Raw genomic sequence first — 24,490 nt, forward strand, 5'->3', positions numbered from 1 at the left:
ACCCTATTCAGAACATAGCAGGCTGTAGCAACTGCTTCAGCCCAGAACATCACAGGAAGCTTCGAGTCTGCCAGCATAGTTCTGGCTCCTTCAATTAACGTGCGGTTCTTCCTTTCAGCCACTCCATTCTGTTGTGGAGTATACGGAGCGCTGTATTGATGTTCAATTCCCTTCTGAAGACAGAAGATTTCCATTTCAAAGTTCTTGAACTCTGTCCCATTGTCGCTTCTGATGTATTTAACTGATTTACTCATGACGTTCTCAACTTTTGTAATTAGATTCTTCACCATCTGAGTTGTCTCGTCTTTTGTTTTCAGAAAATATACCCACGAGTATCGCGAGTAGTCATCAGTTATCACCAAGCAGTAAGAAGTACCACCTAGACTTTGTACATTCACTGGACCGAAGAGATCCATATGAAGTAGTTCTAGAGTACCGGCAATTGAATTGATCTTCTCGGTGAGATGGCTTTTCTTGTGTTGTTTTCCCTTCTTGCATGCTATACATTTATCTTCAAAGTTAAAACTCTTTAAGGGAACGCCCATCACAAGCCCATTCTTGACAAATAAGTTCATCTTCCGAAGATGAATATGTCCCATTCTCCTGTGCCACAATTCTGATTCTGATTCGCTTGCTTTTGTCATTAAACATGATTCTCCAGTGGCCATTTCAGTGGACCTCATATCCATCACGTATGTATTCGTTTCACGTGGAGCTTTCATCACTATCCATTCATCTGGTATTTGAAAACCAGGCTTCAATACAATCGCTTCATTCTTAGTGAAATGGACAGTGTAATCTTTATCACAAATCTGCGACACACTCAGCAGATTGTGCTTTAATTCCTCCACAAAGTTTACATTCTCAAGTGTCATTCTCCCATTCGACACAGTTCCACTACCGGTAATCCTTCCACCGCTCTCACCAGCAAAACTAACTCTTGCTCCCTGAACAGGTTTTAAATCTTGCAACAAGTGTTTGTTGCCCGTCATGTGCCGGGAACAGCCGCTATCTACAATCCAAAGATTGTTGGCAGCCCTGTTCAACTGTTCCTGCACAATAAAACAAAGAGTTAGAATCTTGGGACCCAAGACCAATTGGTCTTGGATCGATACGTCCCGTACCCTGGCTTTCTCAAGTTAGCATCAGGATAATTTCTGTAAGTCCTGTTAGAGAATCTCCCTGCAGATTGAGTGTAATGCCTTCCAAACCTTTGAGAATTGAAAGTGTTATATCTTGTGGTTTGGTTGTAAAACTGAGGTTTGTTTTTATGAAAACTTGAATTCGTTACATTTTGGCATTTTTTAAAGTTTTCATTTTTAGCAGTAACAAAATGACGCTTATACTCAGTTTTATTTGGCTTCACACCTCTGAATCTCGGCTCCAGAGGGCAATCTGCAACTAAATGTCCTAACTTGTTACATCTAAAGCAACATCGACTCTCCATTTTCTTGTCAAATGTTGGTTTGGATGTAGAGGCAGTGTTACCAGCCGTTCGTCTCACATAAGGTGGGACGTACGGATTGAGTGGAGAACTCTTTTTAGAAACTTTATTTTTATCTCCATCGGTGGGTAACCCTACCTTATCTTTTGTCTGACCAGATTCAGACAACTTATCCGAATCCGATGAGACTGGACTCGAAACAGAAATATTCACGCTAGAAACAGGCGAACTAGTTTCGCCACAGCTAACACTTGGTTCAACCCTTGTAATCTTGATTGGAGTTGTCTGAGGAACTTCGAAATCAACAGATTTCTGAACACTCGGATTAAAAGTATAGTTGTGGTTAAAGGGTGGTGGAACTTCGTGATATCCGATTCCTCCCCTCTTTGCAGAGGTACCTGGATCACTCACGAGGTGATCAAGGATGGCTGAGGAATTCCTGAACTGCTCAAGTTTGCGGTTCAGTTCCACCACCTTCACCTGGTGGTCAGCAATCTGTTTATCTCGATCAGCAATCAATTTTGTTTTTTCCTCTAAAACTTCATAACTGAGATCAATTATTTCAATTTTCTCAGCAAGTTTAATTTTTAAGCTTTGAATATCTTTTTCACATGCTTTTATTTTAATTTTATAGCTTGTTTCTCTTGCTTTCGTAAAATGGTGATCTTCTTTAATAGTTTTAAAGTCAGCATCTAAACGGACATACTGATCAGTTATCGTTTTAAGTTGCTCAGACAAATTCTCACAACTAGTACAAATATTCTTAGTACTTACCTCGGAGCGATTATCCTTGTCATCTGCCATGAAAGCTGTTTCTTCTTCAGTAGCTTTCTCATTTTCATTAACCTTCTCACATTCTTTAACTTCAGCCTCAGCCATGTTCGCTTGCTCACCAGAACCACTTGAATGCAGGTTCCAGTTATACTCACCTGCTTCTCTGGTCAACATGGCGTTAATCTCTCTGTTAACTCCAGAGTGTTGTGTAGGCCGACCTTGTCCTCGTTCAACCCTCTCATTTCTGCATTCCTTGGCAAAGTGCCCGTACTGTTGACAATTATAGCACCTTACCTTGGATTTGTCGAACCCGGGCCTACCACCAACAAACTTTCTCCCAGTTTTGTTCATAAACCGTTTCACACGCCTCACAATCATTGCCATTTGCCATTGCAAATCCATCTCCTCCAGATCATCAGCATCGATCTGGTCGTAGTCCTCATCCAGTACAGCAGGGTCCACAATCTTCCCCTGGATGTAGTTTTCGTAGGAAGCAATAAATGATGCATAGACTGCAAACTGCTCTTCAGCAGATTTTACACTCATAGGCATCTTGGAATAATTATTGCTTGATGCATTTGCAGAAAAACCACTTGAGGATGCTTGAGGCTTTGAAGTACTTGATCCTCCAGCTACGAAACATACATCACCATTCATGTTCACAGAAACGTTTCCTTCATGAGGAGAGTCAGGACCTGACTCCCCTTTTGAGTAATAAGCAGCAGATTCAGGCCTCGAACTTGAGCCTGAGTTAACCTTTGCACCATACATACCAGGGTCTTGTATCTGATCTGTTGGTGTTTCCTTTCGAACCATATTAAGCTCATAAGTTCTGAGCTTGTTTACTGCTGTTTCCAAATCATAGTTTGGAAAGTCTCTGTCTTCCCTCATAAGAACGGTGTACATTTCCCACTTCGGTGGGAGAGCATCGAGAAGCTTTTCAACAATCTCTTCTTCTCGGTAGGCAATCGAATAATTGCTAAGCTCTGTCATTAGATGATAGTATCTGGTGATGATATCATCCAGAGATTCGTTCTTCAAAAATTTGAAGACGGAGAACTGGGCTTTAAGAGTTTAATCTTTGAGGCGCGGATACCCACGTTCCCTTCGAATCTGTTTTCAAGAGCATCCCAAAGCTCTCTCGCGGAAGTGTACTTTCGGAACGTATGGAGAACCTCTTGAGGAAGTGCCATTGTTATAGCTGCATGGGCCTTGCTCTCGGCCTCATACATTTTCTTTTCTTCGTCCTCCATCTTACTGTACTTCTTAACCACGTCACGGCCTTCGTATTGCATGGTTGGAGGGATATATCCATCCTGGATGCACACCCACATTTTGGCATCCTGATATTTAATGTATTGGATGAATCTGTCCTTCCATGCCACGAAGTCTGTTCCTTTCATCAACCTCGGGGCCTTAGTGGCTGACCCCGCCTCTACTTCCATCTTGACCAAATCGGAGATGTTGATTGACGACATCCTCGCTAAAACCTGAAAAACCTGAAACACTTAAAAAAAAATATTAAAACAGCTCAGTAGGCGAAGTTAAGAATAACTTCGCTTGAAAATTAACTTCGCTGAAAAGAGAACTTCGCTGATTCTTAAATTCGCTTGAATTGGCGAAGTTAAAAAAATAACTTCGCTTAGGTCTGGCGAACTTATGAGATAAGCGAACTTGGGTGAAAAGCGAAGTTGCGGATAACTTCGCTAAGGCGAACTTATGAGGTAAGCGAAGTTGTGGTTAACTTCGCTAATCCTTATATCTTCGCCAAAACCCTAATTCCAGCGACGGCAACTTCGCCTGAAGAATGGTAACTTCGCCCGAAGAACGGTAACTTCGCCCGATGAACAGGGAAGTTTGTTCAGATCTGATTTCGTCAATCCAGCAGCTTCCGATCAATGCAATGGCTTGAAAATGACTGTCAAGCACTAGCAAAACTCAATCCCAACAAAAACACGTCCCGCGAATAGGTCAAACGAGACGATTTCTACACCCGCGTGAAATCCCGAACCTCACAATCGAGCCGATTGCTCTGATACCAATTGTAGGTTCCTGGACGGATCGTACACGGGATGTCGCTAACAACGCAGGTGCGGAATCCCTGCGCAGGTAGATACGAGTGTAGAGAGTGTAGAGATCGAACACACGAGCAATAAACCAACCACGTTATATTGATAGCAAACACGTGACACAAGGTCACTATTACAGAGAATATCACGTAACACTCTTAGTGAAAACACTGAAACGAAACCTAAAACAAATCAACCCTAAACTGTTTCGCTGAAACAGTTTATATACACGACAACTTCGCCATTGGCGAAGTTGTCAATAACTTCGCTGATTCAACAAGTTCGCCATAGCGAACTTGTTGACAACTTCGCGTGTTACAAACTAAACATAATCAAAACATAATTACATTACAGACTCGATTACAAATGCTAGACTATGAACTACTGACAAACATGTACCAACAACCCAGCGTCACCATCTCGAAGTGGTTTCTTGGTTCAGGATACGGGACGTAAGTCTGATCAGCTGCAAGGTAGAGGTATGTCTTGGCGGCTTGATTTTGCTCACGAATCTCATCAACTTGTTCTTGAATTGAAGGAATCCTTCCTTGAAATGGCGGGAAGCTTGATGAAGCTTGGTTCCTTAACTGCTCAAGATACTGCACATACGGATCGACAGAACCGTAACTTGGATTGTTGGAAGTGAGTGATCCATCAATGGATGTTGATATCTCATTAGGGTTGTCAGGATGCTCTTCTTCCGGTTCGGTTTCTACCATAGGATCCTCCTCTTCGGGATCCTCCTCTTCTTCCTCCATAGGCTCTTCCTCCTCTTTCATATACTAAGCGGGTTCGTTGATTATCGCAGGCATCTTGAAACTCTCGTAAGGCATCGCCACCCTCATTCTTGGTTTACGGGATGATCCTTCGCCATTGTTTGGTTGTGAGTTGACTTCATGAGCGGTAGAGCTTCCAGTATGCCACCTTCTCTGGTCAGAGTGGCACTGCATCCAATCGGAGGATGGGGATTTTGGTTCTTCCTTTATGGGTCGGTTTGAAAGGAAGGTATAGGATGGGTGTGCATTTAGAAAATATCCGGTTGGGTAGTATTGTGGTACTTGTGGTGGTTGGTAGGTGGGAATTTCCGAGGGGTATGCTGGTTGATACATAGGCATTGAGGGTGGATGATAGCTCGAGTGTCTTGAGGGTTCGATTCTTGGTGGTGGCGGACTATCGGGTAGTTTGATTGGGCATTGTTCAGTTCCGGGGAAGTACACCGGTTTGGGACGTTCAATGTATTGGTCTCGGCTAAAGAAGGACTCAAAGTAATCTTCATCCATGACGTATTTTGGGAACTTGTAGTATTTTCTTGCTCTTCTTGCTTCACGATCATAATACTCCATTAACTTATCATTCGACATCTTTAATGGGTGGTTTAGAATATAAAGAGGGAAAGAAAAGTTACCAGCCAATCTTATCCCTATTCAAATAAACAAATAAATTATTTTCCTATGCTTGGATCGAAGCTTGGGTATTGTTTTATGATACCCAATTCGCTAAGATCGATGGCTCTAATACCAACCTTGTCACACCCCCATACTAGGCCTAGGCATGTGACTCGATAGTTGGTACCACATTTGTAAATAAATCAGAGTTACGGTTAATTAGCGGAAGACTTATAAAATATAAGGATTAAAGTTATAAAATATTTACATTACAAAAGATGGAAACAAGTTCCATTTGTGTTTACTTGTTTTAAGTTTACAAAACCACCATTTTAGTTATATTAACATTTAACAAAATTTATCCGAGCCATCGGATTCTTGAGCCTTCTTCCCTTAGCTCTAATCTTGGTTACCTACAAAAAGTTATAAAAATACGTCAGCAACGAATGCTGGTGAATATGCTGACGCGAAAAACATTTCCTTTTACTTTGTTACCCCTCGAGGGTTACGCGTGCCTCGGCCCATCTTGGCTTAGAAATAACAAAGTTAAAACAATATCATTATAAATTCGAGCCTCTACCTGGGTCACCCTAGCAAGACACCGCAGCGTCCCAACGTACTTAGGTACCATAAATATACACAAGGTCATTCTCACTCGAACATACTTTGGTTCGGCCCATCGTGGCTGGAGGTCGTGACCAGGCGTGGTGCGATGTGCCCACCGCATTTTACCACATATTTAAGGATCCAGACAAACGTATACTACAGCCTGAGGGCTAGGCTTTTACTCTTATTCATAATGTTTTTAGAGACACTTAGTCTCATGTAAAGTTTTACACATAACACGTTTATTTATTTGAAAACAAGTTTGTAAAAGTGGGGCGTATTCACCTTTGATCGGGATCGGTTTCCAACACCGTCCTTGCGTAATCTTTCTTGCTATCTCGTACCTATAGTACGAGTATAACTTTTATTAGTCGGATATACAATCCGGCTTAAGACCTTTAGTCTTATTACCTCGATGAACATTTAGTTCATTTCTTTTACTTTAAAACCTTTAGTTTTAAAAGCAATATTTATAAACCTTTAGTTTATTATAAAAAACCGACGTTTCTTCTTTTCTAAGAAACGTATTCTTTTTTTTTATCATATAAGAATATCTTTATTACTTATATAATAATTATAATAAAGAATCATATATATTTCACACACACACACACACACACACATATATATATACACTTTCTTTATTTTCTTTTCTTTGTTATATAATCTCTTTTTATAAACATCGAGCATAAATCCGACTTAGGGCATTAAGCCTTTATAATATTTTATTATTATTTTAGTCGGGTAGTAACCCTTACCTTTCCTTGGCTTAATAATTCGTAGATACTCGAGCAGCACTTCTACGCCGCTTAGCCTTTTCAACACTCGTCTTGATCGCCACTTCACTTTGGCACGCAAATCGAGGCACCAAATCTTCTCGGCACACACTTCAAGGTGGTCGCCGGGTTGTAAAAACGTCACCACCTTCTTGCTCAGAATGTCGTCGGGGAGTGGTACTAGTATCGAGGTATGGCACGTTTATCGAGGAATCGGGGCACGGTTTTCGAGGCGGATTGTTGGCACGAATTTCGAGGTGTAGAGAGATGTTTAGAGATGTAAGCAGATTTTGGTGTGAATTGTGAAGACCCCGGACCTGCTATTTATAGGCAAAATCTTGGATCCTATCGCGATACGCGATAGGCTCCTTTTCACCCATCGCGTAGCGCGATGTAGCTCTGCATTGTCACCACGTAGGTCTGCCACGTGTTGCTACGTGGCAGACGGTGTGCCATGTGTTAACACGTGGCGGATGATGTGCCACGTGTTGCCACGTGTCGGGACACGTGGCGAGAGGTGTGCCACGTGTGGACACGTGGCAGTCTTGTGCCAGAGGTGTCGGGACACGTTATCGTGATACGCGATGACGTAGATCCACCCAGCGATCGCGTATCGCTGTTGACCCTTCCAGAAGGTTTGACCAAGCCCCATCGCGATACGCGATGGCTTGTCCTTTGTCCCCATCGCGTAGCGCGATAGGTCAGAGAAAATAGATTTTTCATTTTTTTTAACTTTGGAGTTAGAATTTGGCAGGATTAGTCCCTTAACTTTGAAGAGTTGTCATTTTTAGCCCAAAATTCCCGTGATGTTACAAAAAGCTAACACAACATAAACAAAATACAAAATACAAATACGAAAGACTAATAATGAAATGGGCCTAACAGTTCACCTCTTCCTGCGTGATACGTCGACAGTAGCAATTGTTCCGTTATTGTCGTTGTAGGATTGTGTTGCTATTTTCTTTTTGGTAATACCTCTCATTGTTGAAAAAGTTGTGAAAGTAGGTTTGCATATTAACTTGATGTCCTTCTCTTTAACCAGTTCCAGCCCATCCATGCCCTTTATAAACTTCATAGCCCCTAGACTTGCCTTCTACGCTCCCTGGCTTTGAAAATCTTAAACATATCATGCTCCCAATTATTTGTTTCTAGACGTTCATACATCAGTTTATAGGCCATGTTCTTGGCTTATAATATTACCTTCTTCCCCTATATTTTGGCCTTTTGTATGTCTCCTCAATCCCACGTGCTCTTTGTCATTCGTGTACCTCAAAAGCTCCCTAAAGCTTCCTTATTTATCCCTTATCTTATCTTTTTCAACCTCATTCCACCACCAAGACTTATTATGCCATCTTGTGTTTATCTTGTTATAACCCCGAGAGACTCTTTCACTTCTTGGGTAATCTTTCTCACCATAGCTTCCCACAACAGACTTGAGTCCCCATCAAGTCGAGCCAAGGTCAACGAGATAAGCTTATCCCTAAACAGTGGAAGCTTATCATCCTTCAAATTTCCCCATCGAATCCTAGGTGTACATTTTCTCTCCCACGCAGTTAGTTTATTTTCGAAACCTATTTCTGCTACCAGCAATCAATGTTAAACCCTATAGTCCCTCCCCCTGATCTGCCCCCTTACCTCATCAATTGATAGTCGATCCGGGTGTTGTTTCTCCCATCGGTAAAAGTGATCAAATGTGATTCCCTTTTCCAAAAGAAGTTTATCATACCTAGTTCGTGAGCCACCCTAATGTTCATAAGATCTATTCTGGTTTCGTTCGTATCGCCAAAAATGAAACACCCATGCACGGCTTGATAACCATCATTATTCTTACCAATATGTCCATTAAAATCACCTCATATATAAATTCCACTTCCCTATGTATGGCCCCCACAACTGCGTCTAAGCAATCCCAAAATTATCTTTTTTGTTGATCCCCTAGTCCAACATTTGGTGCGTAAGTGGAAACTGTTGTCACCACTTCCTCTCCTAATACTAATATTAACACCATAATCCTATCACTATGTCTGATCATCTCCACCACACTAGTATGTAGTTCCTTAGCCACTAAAAACCCTATCCCGTTGTTAGTCTTGTTAGACCCCAAGTACCATAATTAAACCCATTACACTCACCCCTTCTATGCCCTTTCCATCTAGTCTCCAGAAGACATGTTAATAGAACGCTATGTCTTTTAAGCAGATCAACCAACTCTAGTAACTTACTATATAGGGTTCCTACATTTCAAGATACCAAACGAAATGTGTACCACCTATCTTTACCGTTACCTACACCCCTCGAGTATATTTAAAGGATCAAGTTATTCTACAAAGGGAAACAAAAATGAGAAGGGTGAGAAGAATTTGTAACCACACAAAAAAACCCCTAAAAAAATTTATAAAAATAAATAAATAAATCATAACTGAAAATTTAATAAAAAACGAAAAAAGTAAAAATACAAAAAGTTCCACCGTCTTTATCGTTCTCATAAAAAAAATAAAAATAAAAAAACAAAAAATAAAACAATGGTTAGTGAAAAACTATAATGTTTCCGCGATCAATCCCGTTCAAAAAAAATATAAAAGAATACAAAAAATACAAAAAAAATTGACAAAAAGACACAATACCGAGATCAAAGACAGAATGACGAAAATGAACAAAAGACATTGTTCTTTTTTTTACTTAACATTGTTTCTTTTTTTTTCTTTATATTATTTTATATTACTCAACATTGTGTTATATTTTGTTCGGCATTGTGTTATATTTTGCAATCTATTGTGTTTTTTTTAGTTACAATTGTGTCTTTTGTTCATTTTCTTCATTGTGTCTTTGATCTCGGTATTGTGTCTTTTCGTCAATTTTTTTTTGTATTCTTTTGTATTTTTTTTAACGGGAATGATCGCAGAAACATTTTAGTTTTTTAATTTTTTTCGTTTTTTATTTATATTTTGGGTTATTATTATTATTATTTTGAATATATTTTAAGAGGTTTTTTGTGTGGTTACATATCCTTCTCACACTTCTCATTTTTGTCTCCCTTTGTATTTTAGCTTTACCCTATATTTAAATGTCAAGTTTGGTGCCGCTAATTCGCCATTGAGCCACTTGGCGACACCTTACTTGTCCATTATATTTTTTTTACCATTTTGGCATCGTAACAAATGTAATGGAAGCTAACCGAATGACAATTTTGTTTTTTTCTTTTGTTTGTTTTAATTTCGAAATTATAAAGAACGTGACAAAAACCGACGAATTTGCTTAGATTCAATGTCTCAACGCACGGGACCAACTACACTTGATTTTACAAACGCCTGAGTTTACCGGGCGACACCACCCCATTGGTCCACTCAACTTTTATAATTTTTTGCTTTTTTTAGCTCCAAACAGTAACAAACGTAGCCGAACCCGACCAAATTCGTTTCCAGTTACCACCTCAATGTCTGGGCCCGACAATGCTTAGGTTTTATCACCGCCCGGGTTGACCGACCAAGCACATGTCGTTTTAATAAATTATTTTTTTATATGTTAATTTGACGAATATTTTTTTTTGGACGCTAAGGTTTTACCAATGTTGTATATAACGTAAAGAACGTAAACAATACTAACTGAATTTACATCAACTAATTGACATAACATTCGGGCTCTATCAACGCTTGAAGTTTACCAATTACCTCAACGCAATGCGCATAGTGAGAATCTATTTATTTAATAATTTTTAGCCAAATTATAGGATGCCAGGAACAATGAATATAAAAAGTAAAAGTTATTCATTGCATGGAAAAAGTGGAACGAGATCAGTAGAAGATTATCACAATAAATTTTCATTAAATTCTGCAAGACCAACATACCGTAAATTTTATTCATTGCACGGAAAATGAAGGGAGCTTAGTAGAAAATTATCGTGGTTTAACTGTTTTTATGTCAACCTCTCAACAATCGAAAGGGTGGTAGTAATGATGTTGATGTTTAAAAGTTGGCTAATGAGTGATATATTGCCAAACAGAAGCATATATTTCCCTACCCTAGTGCTTGGGAAATTGATCGGGTTTGTATTAAGTGGTTTCCGGTACAGATTCATGTGTTTTAAATTATATATATTTTTTTATATTTTTTCCCTACACTTTTGAATAGCTTTGAATTTATTTTATATTTAAATTACATTCATGGTTCATATAAAAAGTTTTAAGGGTTTTAAGAGTACATGAGAAAAAAAACTGAATAAACCGATTAAACAATTATAACAATTTAGAAAAATAGTGATGATTAAAATGGATTATTCTTCTTTTTTAAGTCAACAAATTGTGCGGGTTAATTATGTTATTTAATTCGTTGACTAATTGATTTAAATATTAGCAGAATGAAAAGTAAATTAAGTAGGCTTAGATCTGAATCATGTGGGCCGTGATACGTATTCTTGAAGAGTCGTTCAATATAAAGGAAAAGAATAAAACGTAGGCCAGAAGAGGCAAGCACGCAAGGAATCTGGTCAAGAAAAGTATCTACGGGAAGAAAAAGATAAGCATGCTAATATATACAACAATTAATTTATCTCATGAGACACACATGTCAATTAGTTAAAGTTAACGAGCTTAAAGCTGAATTAATCTCTTTTTTTCGATGAATCGTAATATATATTTTATCTGTTTCTCGTTCTTGAATATGAATAGCTAAACTTGTTGCACTAACTGGGCAAGGATGAATATTGAAGTTGTTTGACTTGTTTTGGGTTATTAACGTAACTGTGTGACCGCTTGCTATTTAAAAGCTTGATCTTCTGGTTTATTCTGTGTTTATTTACTGATTTGTTCATGTGTTGTTGATATAATTTCCATGTGTCTTGCTTGCATGATTTTGTGTCGTGAGTTAGTTATTTTAGAAAAACATCAAAAGTCATATTTAGCCAAGACTCGATAAAGGTTGAGTACCGAGAGCCAGAATAGTGTCCACGGATTCGATATCCGAACTTGCTAGACTATGCTACTACACGATCGACACATTTGTTGGCTGTTGTGTGAAGCGTGGTTTGGTATTTCACATTTAAAACCCCATTTTGTAAACTTTTTATATATTAATATATATATTATTTCACATATCACCAAATGAGGTGTAGTCGGTGAAGAGGACTAACACGTCTAAAAGCAGAGACTTTAGCACAGATGGTTTGGATTCCCATCGTAACATCAACTATAATTTGTATTATATGGAGGATGAAGATCCAATGTAACCGGAATGCTACATGGGAAGGAACAAAGAAAGTGCGGGATCCTAAAAAGTTTGAGGCTCGCAAATTGGAAGTATTAAGGGGAGAATTTGCAAATTTCAAATATTTGCAAAGCGAGAATATGTGGTTGAAGGAAAATCTAAGCAACGAGGTGGTCATGATCGAATGAGAAAATATTCGTTGAAAGGAAAAACTTAATGAAGAAGAGGCCAAGCGGAAAATTTTCGGTATCACATTAAATATCGATCGTCTTTCCTGAACCAATCTCGATGTGGTGTTGACGAATTGAAAAATTGCCAAAACAAAAAATATGGACTAACTATATAGTATTTTTTTTATTTACATTTCTTATTTTTTGTTTTTGGTGCAATGTAATCGTTTAAACAATGTAGGTGTTTTTTTACTCTTTAATTTACTAATAGTTTTAGTTTATGATTTATATATATATATATATGTGTGTAATTGTTTCTATTATTTAGTTTATGTTTTTATTTTATTTTATAAGTATTATAAGTTGTATTAAATAAAAAGAAAAATAGAAAATAAAGAATGATGGTGCGTGTAGTAGAACATAAATTAAATGACGGGGTTGAAACGCGAAGAAAAAACTGAGGTGACATTGAGAATCTTAAATGAAACTCTAGAGCACTCAATTGGGAACACACAAATGAAACTCTAAAAGAAAGAAGAATCATAATACCGGATCAAGACGCAAGGGATAAAGGTAATGGTTGGCAAGATTGCTTGAGAAGTGGACACATTAATATTCAAGATTACATGGCATAAAAGAAAAGCTTTAATAGTTGTACATGGTACAATAAAATAAATAATCCAAGCACAAAAACAAACTGTGATGCTATAACTTGGCATTAATGAGGTGGTGGTTCATTGATAAAGACAGTCTTTATACACCTAAGTTTAAGAAGAGAAGAGTGGAAGACCTTGAGTTCATGTATCATACATAACTAGGAAAAAGTAGTTCACTTAAAAAAATGCTATATGCTTGGTAATTAATATATATTGAAATTCATTACTAGCTCACAATCAAATGAAATAAAAGAAGATTACTAATATTCACGTTAAAGAAAATAGTTGAACTTGTTGCCTTTGGGATGGGAATAATTAAAAATCAGGCCCACAATAAAGAGTTGTTTGGGCTGTCGGTTGGGCAAAAACGAGACACCGACATGGCAGCAGTTTTTGAAACATTGATCTTTTTTTAGAACAATTCTCATTAAAACAGCATAACTAACAAGATAAGGCCCGAAACAACACACCTATTAAAAGCAAAGTTACAACAATTTTTCCACGACATAGACTTAACTTAACGTAGATCAATTTTTGGAACGCTGATGTACCCAGCGAAACAACTCAACTCGCTTAGCAAAACCACAAGGGTTGCCGCGGTGTAGCTGCCCATTGAACGCACTTAAAAGAATTACAAGACGATTTCCTGATTTATAGGATACTAATACACATGTCACACTAACAAACCCTAGGACCACTACTAACGAACTCCAACAAATATTAATAAATCTAACTAATAATATAATTCTCTAAAATTCCGTCTCAAGCCATGCAACAATAATATAAAACAAATACTTAACTAATATGATAATTCTCTTTTGAGTTTTTGAAAAAAAAAACATAAAACAAACATAATAAAAATGAAAAATGAATAATAATAATAATAATAATAATAATAATAATAATAATCGAATCTTGGATGAACACAGGGCCATAACCAAAGTTGGACTTTTTGTTTTACGTTATTTAAGCATTAACCAATCTGAAGCATAGACACACATACTCGTCTATTACCTAGTTTCTTAATAACAATCCACTATAATGGCTGCCTCAAGCAGCAACTCCAACAAGGAAGGTACACAACAAAAACCAATATTCATGCTTTTGAAATAACCTTTCATAATTATTGGTGTACGTATAAATAATATGTGTTTGTTTGTATAATAATCCATCCACAGGGTTACAACAATATCCACTATTCTTGCTAATTTTTTTTCATGAATTTTCATATGGGAATAGGATTCAACAAGTACATCCCGCTACGCAGAGCAATTCAAATGGGAGACTGGAAGCAAGCTCAAGAATTTATCAACCGAGACAAAGATGCATTGACCGCTAAACTCAATCTTGAAGGGCACAGAGCCCTTCATTTTGCAATTAGAAATCATAAAAATATTCCGATTCTTGAGAATCTCCTCAATCAGATAAATCCAGAGTTACTTCCAACTCTGGTCGACCGTTACGGCCTTACTGTGTTGCAGTATGCTGTAACTGTAAACAACAGCCTGGCGGTACAGAAGTTGGTGGAGAAAAACCCAAGTTTATTATTCAATTATGGTGCATCGCCTCTCAAATATGCTGCTGTTTATTCTGACAGGATCACTTGTCTTTATTTAGTTCGAAAGTGCAAAGAACATATTAGCCTCGTCAAGGAGGGACACCAGAATCCCTTTGATAGTCGTCCAACTCTCCATGCTATAATCAGTGCCGGGTATATTGGTGAGCTTTATTTGGATATGTAGCATATATAGTAGATTTAAGTTAACACGTATCAAGCATGCATACTACTATATTCTCCGATTATCTTGTTTTCATAAATTAACCAGGCCTCAAATAAATTTAAAAAATTATACTAAATTTATTTTGATATTCTAAACTCTACTTGTAGATGTTGCATATGAGTTGCTAAAGGACTACCCTAAACTGGCTGGAGAAAATCGCTCTGATTTTGGGAGAATCTTATATTCTTTTGCACAAAAGTCGGACGCATATCCAAGTGCCAAAAGATACAACTTCTACCAAAAATTTGTTTATACTCGTATGTTTCTTTAGTCGCTCTGTATTCAATTTTCTTATATCAGATATACATAGAGGTGCACAAAAAACCCGAACCCAGAACCGGACCCGAAAAATAAACCCGAAACCGGTTTTCTTAAAACCCGGGTTTTAAATACCCGAACCCGACCCTACCTGTCGGGTACGGATAGGGTATGACCTTCAATGTTGAAACCCGAACCCGATCAAAAACCAATAATACCCGAAACCCGGTTTAAGCTATACCCAAAACCCGGTTCAAGTTATACCCGAAACCTGGGTTTTTTGCATACCCGAACCGGGTTTTTTACATACCCGGATATTAGTGTTTGTGCACATGTTTTTGGGTGGCTGTCATAGATCTATAGTCATTTTTCAACGGATCTTTTTTGAAGCAGATATATGATATAAATACTTGTTTAGAGAACAACAACAGAAAACACATACAATATATGTTTTTTGTATAATTGTTTAATTAATTGTTTATATATGTTTGAATGAACTTTGAAGTATGTATGCAAAAAAATGGATTTATGATAAAAAAAAATGTAGTATGCCCGTTGACAGAAGAAAACTGTAGAAAATGGGTTTTTTTTAATACCCGAAAAATATGGTATTCAAAACCCATAAAACGAGACTTTTCAATACCCAAAAATAGGGTATTCAAATACCCGGGTATTGAAGACCCGGCTCAATACCCGACCCATACCCGACACACAGGGTATGATTTTTCAAGCCATTACCCGACCCAATTATTGCTAATACCCGATCATACCTGAACCCGATTCCATACCCGAACACGGTTTTTTCTAATACCAGATTTGTGCATCTCTGGATATACATACTCAAATAAAAAACGAAGGTTAATCTTGAATTACTAATTAAGTTAAGGGTTTATTTTGTAATGTTTCATTTTAGTTATTTGAATTATAATATGATTATGAAAGGTTTCGTCTTAGAGGGAAAGTATAGTACTTGTTTTGAAGAGCAAGTTTAGTAGATTTATAAATATGGGTCTAGGTTATTGTTAATTGTGTGTGTGTGCCAAGGAAAAGTGTATATATATATATATATATATATATATATATATATATATATATATATGGTGAGGATCCTAAGAGAACTTTTTAAAATTGAAAACTTTAATAACCATTTTTTGCAAAAAAAAAACCTTTAAAAAATTACAAAAAAAATTATAAAATAAAAGTAAAAAAAACACAATAATTTTTATTTTTCATCTCAATTTCATAAAAAAAAACTAATTATACACATATGTATATTTTTATTTAATCTCTATTTGCATAATGTACACATATGTGCATTATCATTTATCTTAATTGTATACATGTGTATAACGAATAACATGTATAACATTAAAAATATACATATTATACATATATGTATAAGTTTGCTAAACCGATATTTTTTAGTTTTATTATGAAACCGGAATGAAAATAATGATTTTTGGTTCTTTTAATTTTTTTATTTTCTCTTTTTTTTATAATTTTTTTTATTTTTCTTAAAAACATTTTTTTGTGATCCAAAATGGTTCTCGAATTCACAATTTAAAATGGTTCTCACATGATCCTAATGTTATATATTTGTATGAGTGTGTGTGTGTGTGTGTGTGTGTGTGTGTGTGTTTAATCATTTCAGAAGTTTTTTACAGTAAGAAGTGAATGGTTAACTTCATTAATCCTTAATTCCATTCACTTTCTTATTGTGTAGGTGCGTATGTACGTGTAACTACGTATTTTTGTGTATGTGTATGTAAGTTTGTATGTGTATAGGTACGTAGGTTTGAATGTGGCTCGGTACGTTTGTATGTGTGTAGGTAGGTTTGAATGTGTGTAGGTACACATGCATATGTGTGTAGGTAGGTTTGTATGTGTGTAGCTAAGACATAAATACAACTAACCTACATACATTTAGGTAACATCATAAGAAAGAGAGTGAAATTAAAGATTAATGGAGCTACACCTTCACTTCTCGCACTTCTCGTTGTAATATCACTTATCGCGAGATCCATCATATATATATATATATAATGATCAAATGCATTTGATCCTTAACATTCTATCATTTCTTCCACTTTGACGATCATTGGTTCTTCTTTGACCCGTTTGGCTTGACCCATGATATTGACCACCTCGGTTTTGACAACCATCTTGGTCCTCATAGTTTCGGGCTTGACCTCCGGTTTCACGGCCTCTTCCACGCCCCTGTGAACTCGGCCAACCCTTACCTAGGCTACCGGACTGATCATACGACTTACCTTTGTAATTACTTTCCGACTGACTGAAAAGTAAATAACCTTGTGAATTTGAAGCGGGTTCTCTCCCTCGTAGACGCTCTTCAAACGCCTTAAGTCTTCCAACAGCATCTTCAAACCTCGTACAATCAATATCAACACTTTGTTCGATTGAGGCTGCAAGTTGGAAATACTTATCTGGAACTGCATCCAATAACTTATTCACCAATATATCTTGCTCTAGCACGTGACCTACACCCATTGCCTTTGAAACCATACATGTCATTTTTCCTACAAACTCGTCAACAGTATTGTTTTCCGCCATCTTGAGTTTATCAAATTCAATTTTCAACGTTAGCAGTCGAGCCTTTTAAACTCGCTCGACCCCAACATATCGTGCTTTCAAAGCCGTCCATATTTCTCGGGCATTCTTGTATTGAGCAATTTAAAGAAGAATATCACCTTCTATTAATTGAAACAAAAACGCTCTTGCTGTTTTATTCTTCTTCGCATCAATAATCGCACCCTCATTCGGTTGAACAACTTCCCATAACTCTAACTCTTGATCATCTAAGATCGCTTCTACCACAATCGCCCATGTGATGCAATTAGTTATGTTAAGCTTTGGAACCTACAACGATATCCCCCCACTCGCTTTGGATTGGATTATCGGATCTTCTTTGTCACATGTCGGTATTGAACCCCCATGCTCCACTTCGAATACAAACCAATCAATTGGCCCTTAACAACTTTTCAGAAATGCACTTGTTTACTTGCAAAACCCGGTTATGACTGTCTCTCAAAAAATCGAATCACATACAAAATAAGCTTAACTTGATCTCTTTATTTCTTTTCTTTTTTTTTCTAGCTGTTGCATTCGAAAGAAAAAAATAATAATTCAAGAAGCAAACCTCTAGTTATTTATGCCTGTACCGGTATTGTTGAGACCGGACCGGACCGAACCGGCCGGTCAAACCGGTCTTACCGGGATTCGGCCCACCGACCTGTCCGGTTCTATAAAGTTAGCTCGGCTCCCACGAAACCAACCGGTTTTCTATATAAAAAATTTATATATTTTTTTTTTATTAATCATTTTTTCAGCTTGAGCCGTCCTTTTTTGACCAAAGTTGTTCATCCAGTCCAACCAAACCGACTAGACCGGTTGAACCAGTGAACCGGTAGGCCATTCGATTCGGTGTTCGGTCTGGTTATGAAAACATTTAGGTCAAATAATATTAGTTGTTGGCTTTTGTAAACTTAAAGACCAATTAAATGCAAGAACCTCCTTTTCTTTCTTTTTACATTTTTCTTAAAGCACAAAATCAAATCGATCAAATGGTTTAAATCACGCCGCAACAAAAACTCACAAGATCCGTTTGTCACCACCGAAAACTCCCGACGAGAAAGAAACACCGTCGGAATACACAACCACAACTTGGTTGTTGTTTTGAGACTCCCGATCACTGACTGCTTAATCCGCTTCACCGCCGATCACAATTAACTCGATTATTGATTTCTTGAACTTGGCTTTGATACCAATTCAAGTCCCGGATCGATAATCAAACACGAACTAAGCGAATTACTCTCGTTTATATTAATTAGAAAGTTTAACTCAAAAAACTGATTACAAACTATCAAACCCTAACTCGGTTTGACTCTTGATGAACCCTAACTCGGTTACATCAACCTCATTATCTCTAATGTCTAACCATAACTCAGTTTATATAGACTAACTTAATTTGCTAGCTAAGACATTACCAAATATAATAAAACCCTCATTCTTGAATTAGGCCTTACACTTAGAACAAAAACAATTGAGCCAACACTTAAAGTACAGAAAATGTTATTTTGTATTATTGTTGGTACTTGTTATTGCTGCACATGTATATCAAAATTCACAACAAAGGAATTGAATAAAAAAAAATTTCATTTACTCTTGCTATTAGTTTTTTTTCGGTTCTGTAATATCATTCTTCCTCCGTATATGCAAGAATGGCGTCAAGAGCTAATTAATCTTCATTGAGATGGCAGACCTACATTTTTTCCGGTTAAACTGATCCAATGATATGGAGTGCCATGTTAGAATCTTTGCCTAGTTGTCACCACCTAGCTATTTTCCTCTTATTTTATTATTTTTTAAGGGATATTGGTTTTTAATATTCTCAACTTTCTTCCGTTGGTTAATATCACTCCCAGCTTTCAATTTTTTATCCACCACTCCCAACTTTCACTCTATTTGTTTCTGGCACTCCCGAAACTTAACGGACCTTAACTCTGTTAGTTTTTTTTGCTGACATGGCATTATTCTTGCTGACATGGCATTGTTCTTGCTGACGTGGCTCTTTCTAATAAAATTATGATAAAAACTAATAATAATAATAATAATAATAATAATAATATTCCCATCACCAACCCCAACCCCAACCCCTGTTTGTCTTCTTCATCTTCTCCCCCACCAAACCCCCACCCTCAATACACACAGCCACCACAATCACGCCAACAAGCTACCACCCTCAATACACACAGACCGCCACCATCGTACAACTCCTAACGGGCATCAGCACCACTGTATAACTCGTCTTTTTTCTTGTTCAATCGGTGCTCAATCGATGTTAAAGAAGACAAGATTTGAAACTTAAATAGCGTCTCGAATTGGGGAAACTATAGTGGCGGTGGTGGTGGAATCGATGGCGAGGGAAGTGAACGGTGGTTAAGGGTTGTGTTGGGATGACAAGGTGTGATGAAGACCATGGCGGCGGCCGCCTCGATTAAGATGAATGGTGGTTGAGGGCTGTGTTTGGGATGACAAGGTGTGATGAAGACCATGGCGGCGGCGGCGGCGGCGACGATTAAGATGAACACGAGCAGGGTCGGTGCGGTGGTTGTTGGATGGCGACGCCGGGACTGGTGAGGGTTGAATCAATTGGTGGCAGGGTAGGGGTATCTGGTGTTGTGTTGATGAAGATGATCAGAGATGAGGCTCAAATTGTTTAATATAAGTGTATTAATTGATGTTTGATGATAAGAAAGAAAGTAATTTCCATGTAGGCAAGACACATCAGCTGAGTTAACTAAGAAAATATTATAAAAAAAGTCACGTCAGCGTCTTCACTAACGTCGTTAGTCTTAAGTTAACAGGGGAGTGATAAAAACAAATATGGTAAAAGTTGGGAGTGGTGGAAGACAAAGTGAAAGTTGGGAATGTCATCTACCAATGGGAGAAAGTTGGGGTATTAAAAACCAATATCCCGTTTTTTAAACCGTGTAAACAACACTAAAATATATGGGCAGGCCCATAAACGAACCGAACCGTTCGGTGAGAAGTTCGTTTATTTAATAAATGAACTAACATGAACAAAAAAAATTGTGTTCGTTTAAATAAACGAGCGAACATGAACACATGTTATGTTGATTCATTTATGTTCATGAACGTTCATTTATGTTCTTTATGTTTGTCTGCTTATTTATGTTCATTTACATATTAACAGAAAATAATTAAATATTATCTGGATCAGTCATCTATTTAAAGGTTGTATATTTGTTAAATCGTGTTCATTTAAGTGTTTTCATTTATGTTTGTTTATGTTCATATATGTTCGTTTATCTTTGTTCAGTTATGCTCGTTTAGATTTTAAACAAACGAACATGAACATAAATATTTGTTCAATTAAGTGTTTGTGTTTGTTCAAAGTTAAATGAAACAACACGAACGTACATGCCCTTGTTCGTGTTCCTTCGATTTGTTTACAGACTTTCATTATTCATATAGATGAATATATCGGTCTCAATCTCTAGGCTCTACCAATTTTATTTGTGTTCTTTTGTGTCCGTGAACCGTTCGTGAACATATTCATTTCCTTGATGAATAAACACGAACATAAAATCTCGTTCCTATAAGTGTTCGTGAATGCAATATTTCCTTAAAAAACGAACATGAACAAAGCCTTGTTCGTGTTTGTCCGGTTCATTTACAACCCTATTTATTGGTCTAGAACTAATTTATCCATATCCACAACTATATAAAAAAATAAAACAAAAAAACAACTGGTTTAGAAGTATAATGCTGGCTTTTCTTTGACATATCTTTGTTTAAAAAAATAATTTCTCAAGCCTCTAAACCTAAAATATAATTTTGAAATAATTATTATAATATGTATTTGCTTCACCATCTTATCTGCATTTTGAAGGTGTTCCGGCAAATAATTACAGCTTAGGTGACACATGTAAGTTCCCGGATATTGAGAACCAAGAGACAAAGAAAGTCAATCATGTCAAATGGAAGAGCTGCATCTACATTGGTTTGTGCCCCCAAAAGTCTGATAAAATGAAAATAAAAATCCTATTCCAAATATTTTAATATTATCGTAAACCTAGCAAAACAGTCTGGTCGGGTTGGGTAACCGTTAAAACAGGTAGCGAACAGTTTGTTTTCGAGTCAAAACGGGGTTTAGAACAAATTTAATTAAAAATGTCTGGTGTAATTTGTTTGCGGATATAGTGATAAACTAACTCATAAGTCGTCGCTATATATCACATATGTTGTCATGTCATGGTTCTTTTATGACATGCCATTACCATAAAGGTTCGTCACCATTGGTGGCAAAAGTTGGCGCACCAACCCACTAAATTACCCTAATTGAACTCGAATCTTAGCACCTATCCACTAAATTACCGAGAAGCCAAAGATGAGCCATAAAAAATAATCATTTGCTATGGTGTTTTAAGTTTTCTTGCTTCATTACTCACTTACATGAGTCATACCTTACCAAAAAGTAAACGGTAGATCAAAATTTCCAACATGGTAACAAAGTGCCCGCCATAATTTGAGTTCTAAGCTAAAGCTTCTTATCAAAGATCCATTTTAGATTAATCATGAGAGTGAGATGGACATATAGATTAATCATGAGAGTGAGATGGGCAAGAATGAAAACATAAGCCGCGTTCTGTTATTCATGTTATCATCTACCCTATGGCAATGAGATGTCATCGGTATAGGGTCAAAGAAAACGTAAGCCTTGTTGCTTTTGCCATTAATGTTGGTTTTTTGTTTAAGATTATTTTAATTTTATTTCTTTATATTCATATAATACCAAAATTTGGTTTCTTGTGTAGTCGCTAAGAAGATTATTGTCAAATTTTGGGATGTTCTTCTACATGGTAACTAGGACTCTAATTTCTCCTTCCATTACATTAATTTTTAAATGAAATACAAGATTATGCTTTTATGCAACTTTCGATCTATAAAGGGTAATGACTTGATTCTTTTATGCAACTTCACAATTAAATTTTTGGTTGCCATTAATTGTCTACAGTGCCGCATATCAAGCACCTTCACGAGGAAAAGGTGGAACACAATTCAAGTCTTGCCATGCTAAAGTTTATAAGTGAGGAAGCTGGTAAATTAGAAAATCGTGGTTATGAAACGTATGAAAAAGCGCTTATGTTGGCCATGGAAAACAATATTCCTGAGGTTATAGAGCATATCACAGGATTGTTTCCAGAATCACTTAAGACCTTTAAAGATAAAAGATATTCACTTTTACAACTCTCGGTAATAAACCGTTGTGAAAATGTCTACAAATTTTTGGTGCCCGAAATAATGTATAACAGTGATTTAAGAGAAAAACTCATTTTATGGCACGATTTTAACAACATTTTGCACTTGGCTGGAAAACTAGCACCTCTAGAGAAACTCAATATGGTTACCGGTGCAGCATTACAAATGCAAAGAGAGTTACAGTGGTTTCAGGTGAAAATGTTGCTCCCTGTACATGAAAATTTAAAATTACTTTGAATTTATGTGTCCTAACATATATCAACTTACAGGAAGTAAATAAACTATTGCAACCCAATGAGAGGACACAGAAGAACGCAGAAAACGAAACACCAAGTATGGTGTTTAGAAAAGAACACGAGGATTTGAGACAAAAAGGCGAAGAGTGGATGAAGAAAGCAGCTGATTCATACACAATCACAGCTGCACTTATTATTACAATTGTTTTTGCTGCGGCCATTACTGTGCCTGGTGGAAACAATCAGGATACTGGGAAAGCAATCTATAAAACAAAGCCGAGCTTCATCATTTTTATTGTCTCGGATGCAATTTCATTGTTCACATCGACTACCTCCTTGCTAATGTTTCTATCTATCCTCACAGCACGTTATTCATATGAAGATTTCCTCTACAAGTTGCCTAAGAGATTAATATTTGGCCTTGTCATGCTATTCTTATCGGTGACAACCATGTTGATAGCCTTTGGTTCAACATTATATATTATGTCTGGGCAAGATAACCTGTTGATCTTGGTCCCAATTGCTGCATTAACATGTCTTCCAATTGCTTCATTCGTGACACTGCAATTACCGCTGCTTGCTGATCTCATCTCTTCAACATATGGCCATGGATACTTTCGTGAACGAAGTGAGCTTAGTTGCTTACAGTCCCATGAAGACTAATAAATGAGGCCATATCTTCACAAGTTCAACGTATCCTTTTTAAATAATTGGAGTTATTTGATTTTTCAAGTTTATGTGTGAGTGTGCTGGAATAAAGGAAAAGGTGTGTAGGGTCCCGTTTTGTATATTAGTCTTTTATATTTGTTTGATCTATTTATGATGTATTTTATTAGCTTGTCAGTTTGTTTAATTATATATTTGGGCCCGAGGCCATGTATTGAGAGCCAATTGAGCCATTATAATGAAAGCCTAGTATGACATGCCTTCACCTATATAAGGTGAAGCATGCATGTACATACTAGAGATAACCTTTGAAAATAATCTGGCCATATCCTCTCACCAACTCTCTCGCTACTTCTTCTTTCTTTCCATTTCGAGTTATAATCAAACACCAACAAGTTCTGAGATATCGGTCGGCTACAAGTGATTTCCGCTCGCTTGTAGTTAGAGATAGATTCAAGAATTAGTTGTTTGATCCGTTATTAGGACCTATAATTGGTATCAGAGCTTTCGGTATACAAGTTGTAGTTCTTGTGTCACAACCTTGGATTTTGGTCTTGTTTGCGTGTTTAAGACTTGTTTTCAAGTGCTAAAGTGAGTTTTCGGGTTCACTAGTTGTAGTTGTGTTTACAAGATTGAAATAAGTGTGTTGAAGTGTTACAAAGGTATT

General features: G+C 37.0%; 1 protein-coding gene across 1 annotated transcript in view; it reads left to right on the top strand.

Moving 5' to 3' along the window:
* The window catches only part of LOC143612000 (uncharacterized), an 84,714-nt gene extending 60,794 nt beyond the window's left edge, over positions 1-23,920 (top strand). The window contains exons 2-7 of the mRNA XM_077086088.1: positions 14,319-14,798; positions 14,968-15,117; positions 21,552-21,662; positions 22,477-22,521; positions 22,677-23,113; positions 23,191-23,920. Coding sequence (XP_076942203.1) covers positions 14,319-14,798; positions 14,968-15,117; positions 21,552-21,662; positions 22,477-22,521; positions 22,677-23,113; positions 23,191-23,820 — 1,853 coding nt within the window. The 3' untranslated portion in view covers positions 23,821-23,920. The remainder of the gene's footprint in view (positions 1-14,318; positions 14,799-14,967; positions 15,118-21,551; positions 21,663-22,476; positions 22,522-22,676; positions 23,114-23,190) is intronic.
* Positions 23,921-24,490: the final 570 nt, after the last annotated feature.

This window comes from Bidens hawaiensis, unplaced genomic scaffold, assembly GCF_021521415.1.
Source record: "Bidens hawaiensis isolate Kalapana, Puna unplaced genomic scaffold, B.hawaiensis_p1.1 tig00032906_1, whole genome shotgun sequence".
NCBI classification, from domain to species: domain Eukaryota; kingdom Viridiplantae; phylum Streptophyta; class Magnoliopsida; order Asterales; family Asteraceae; genus Bidens; species Bidens hawaiensis.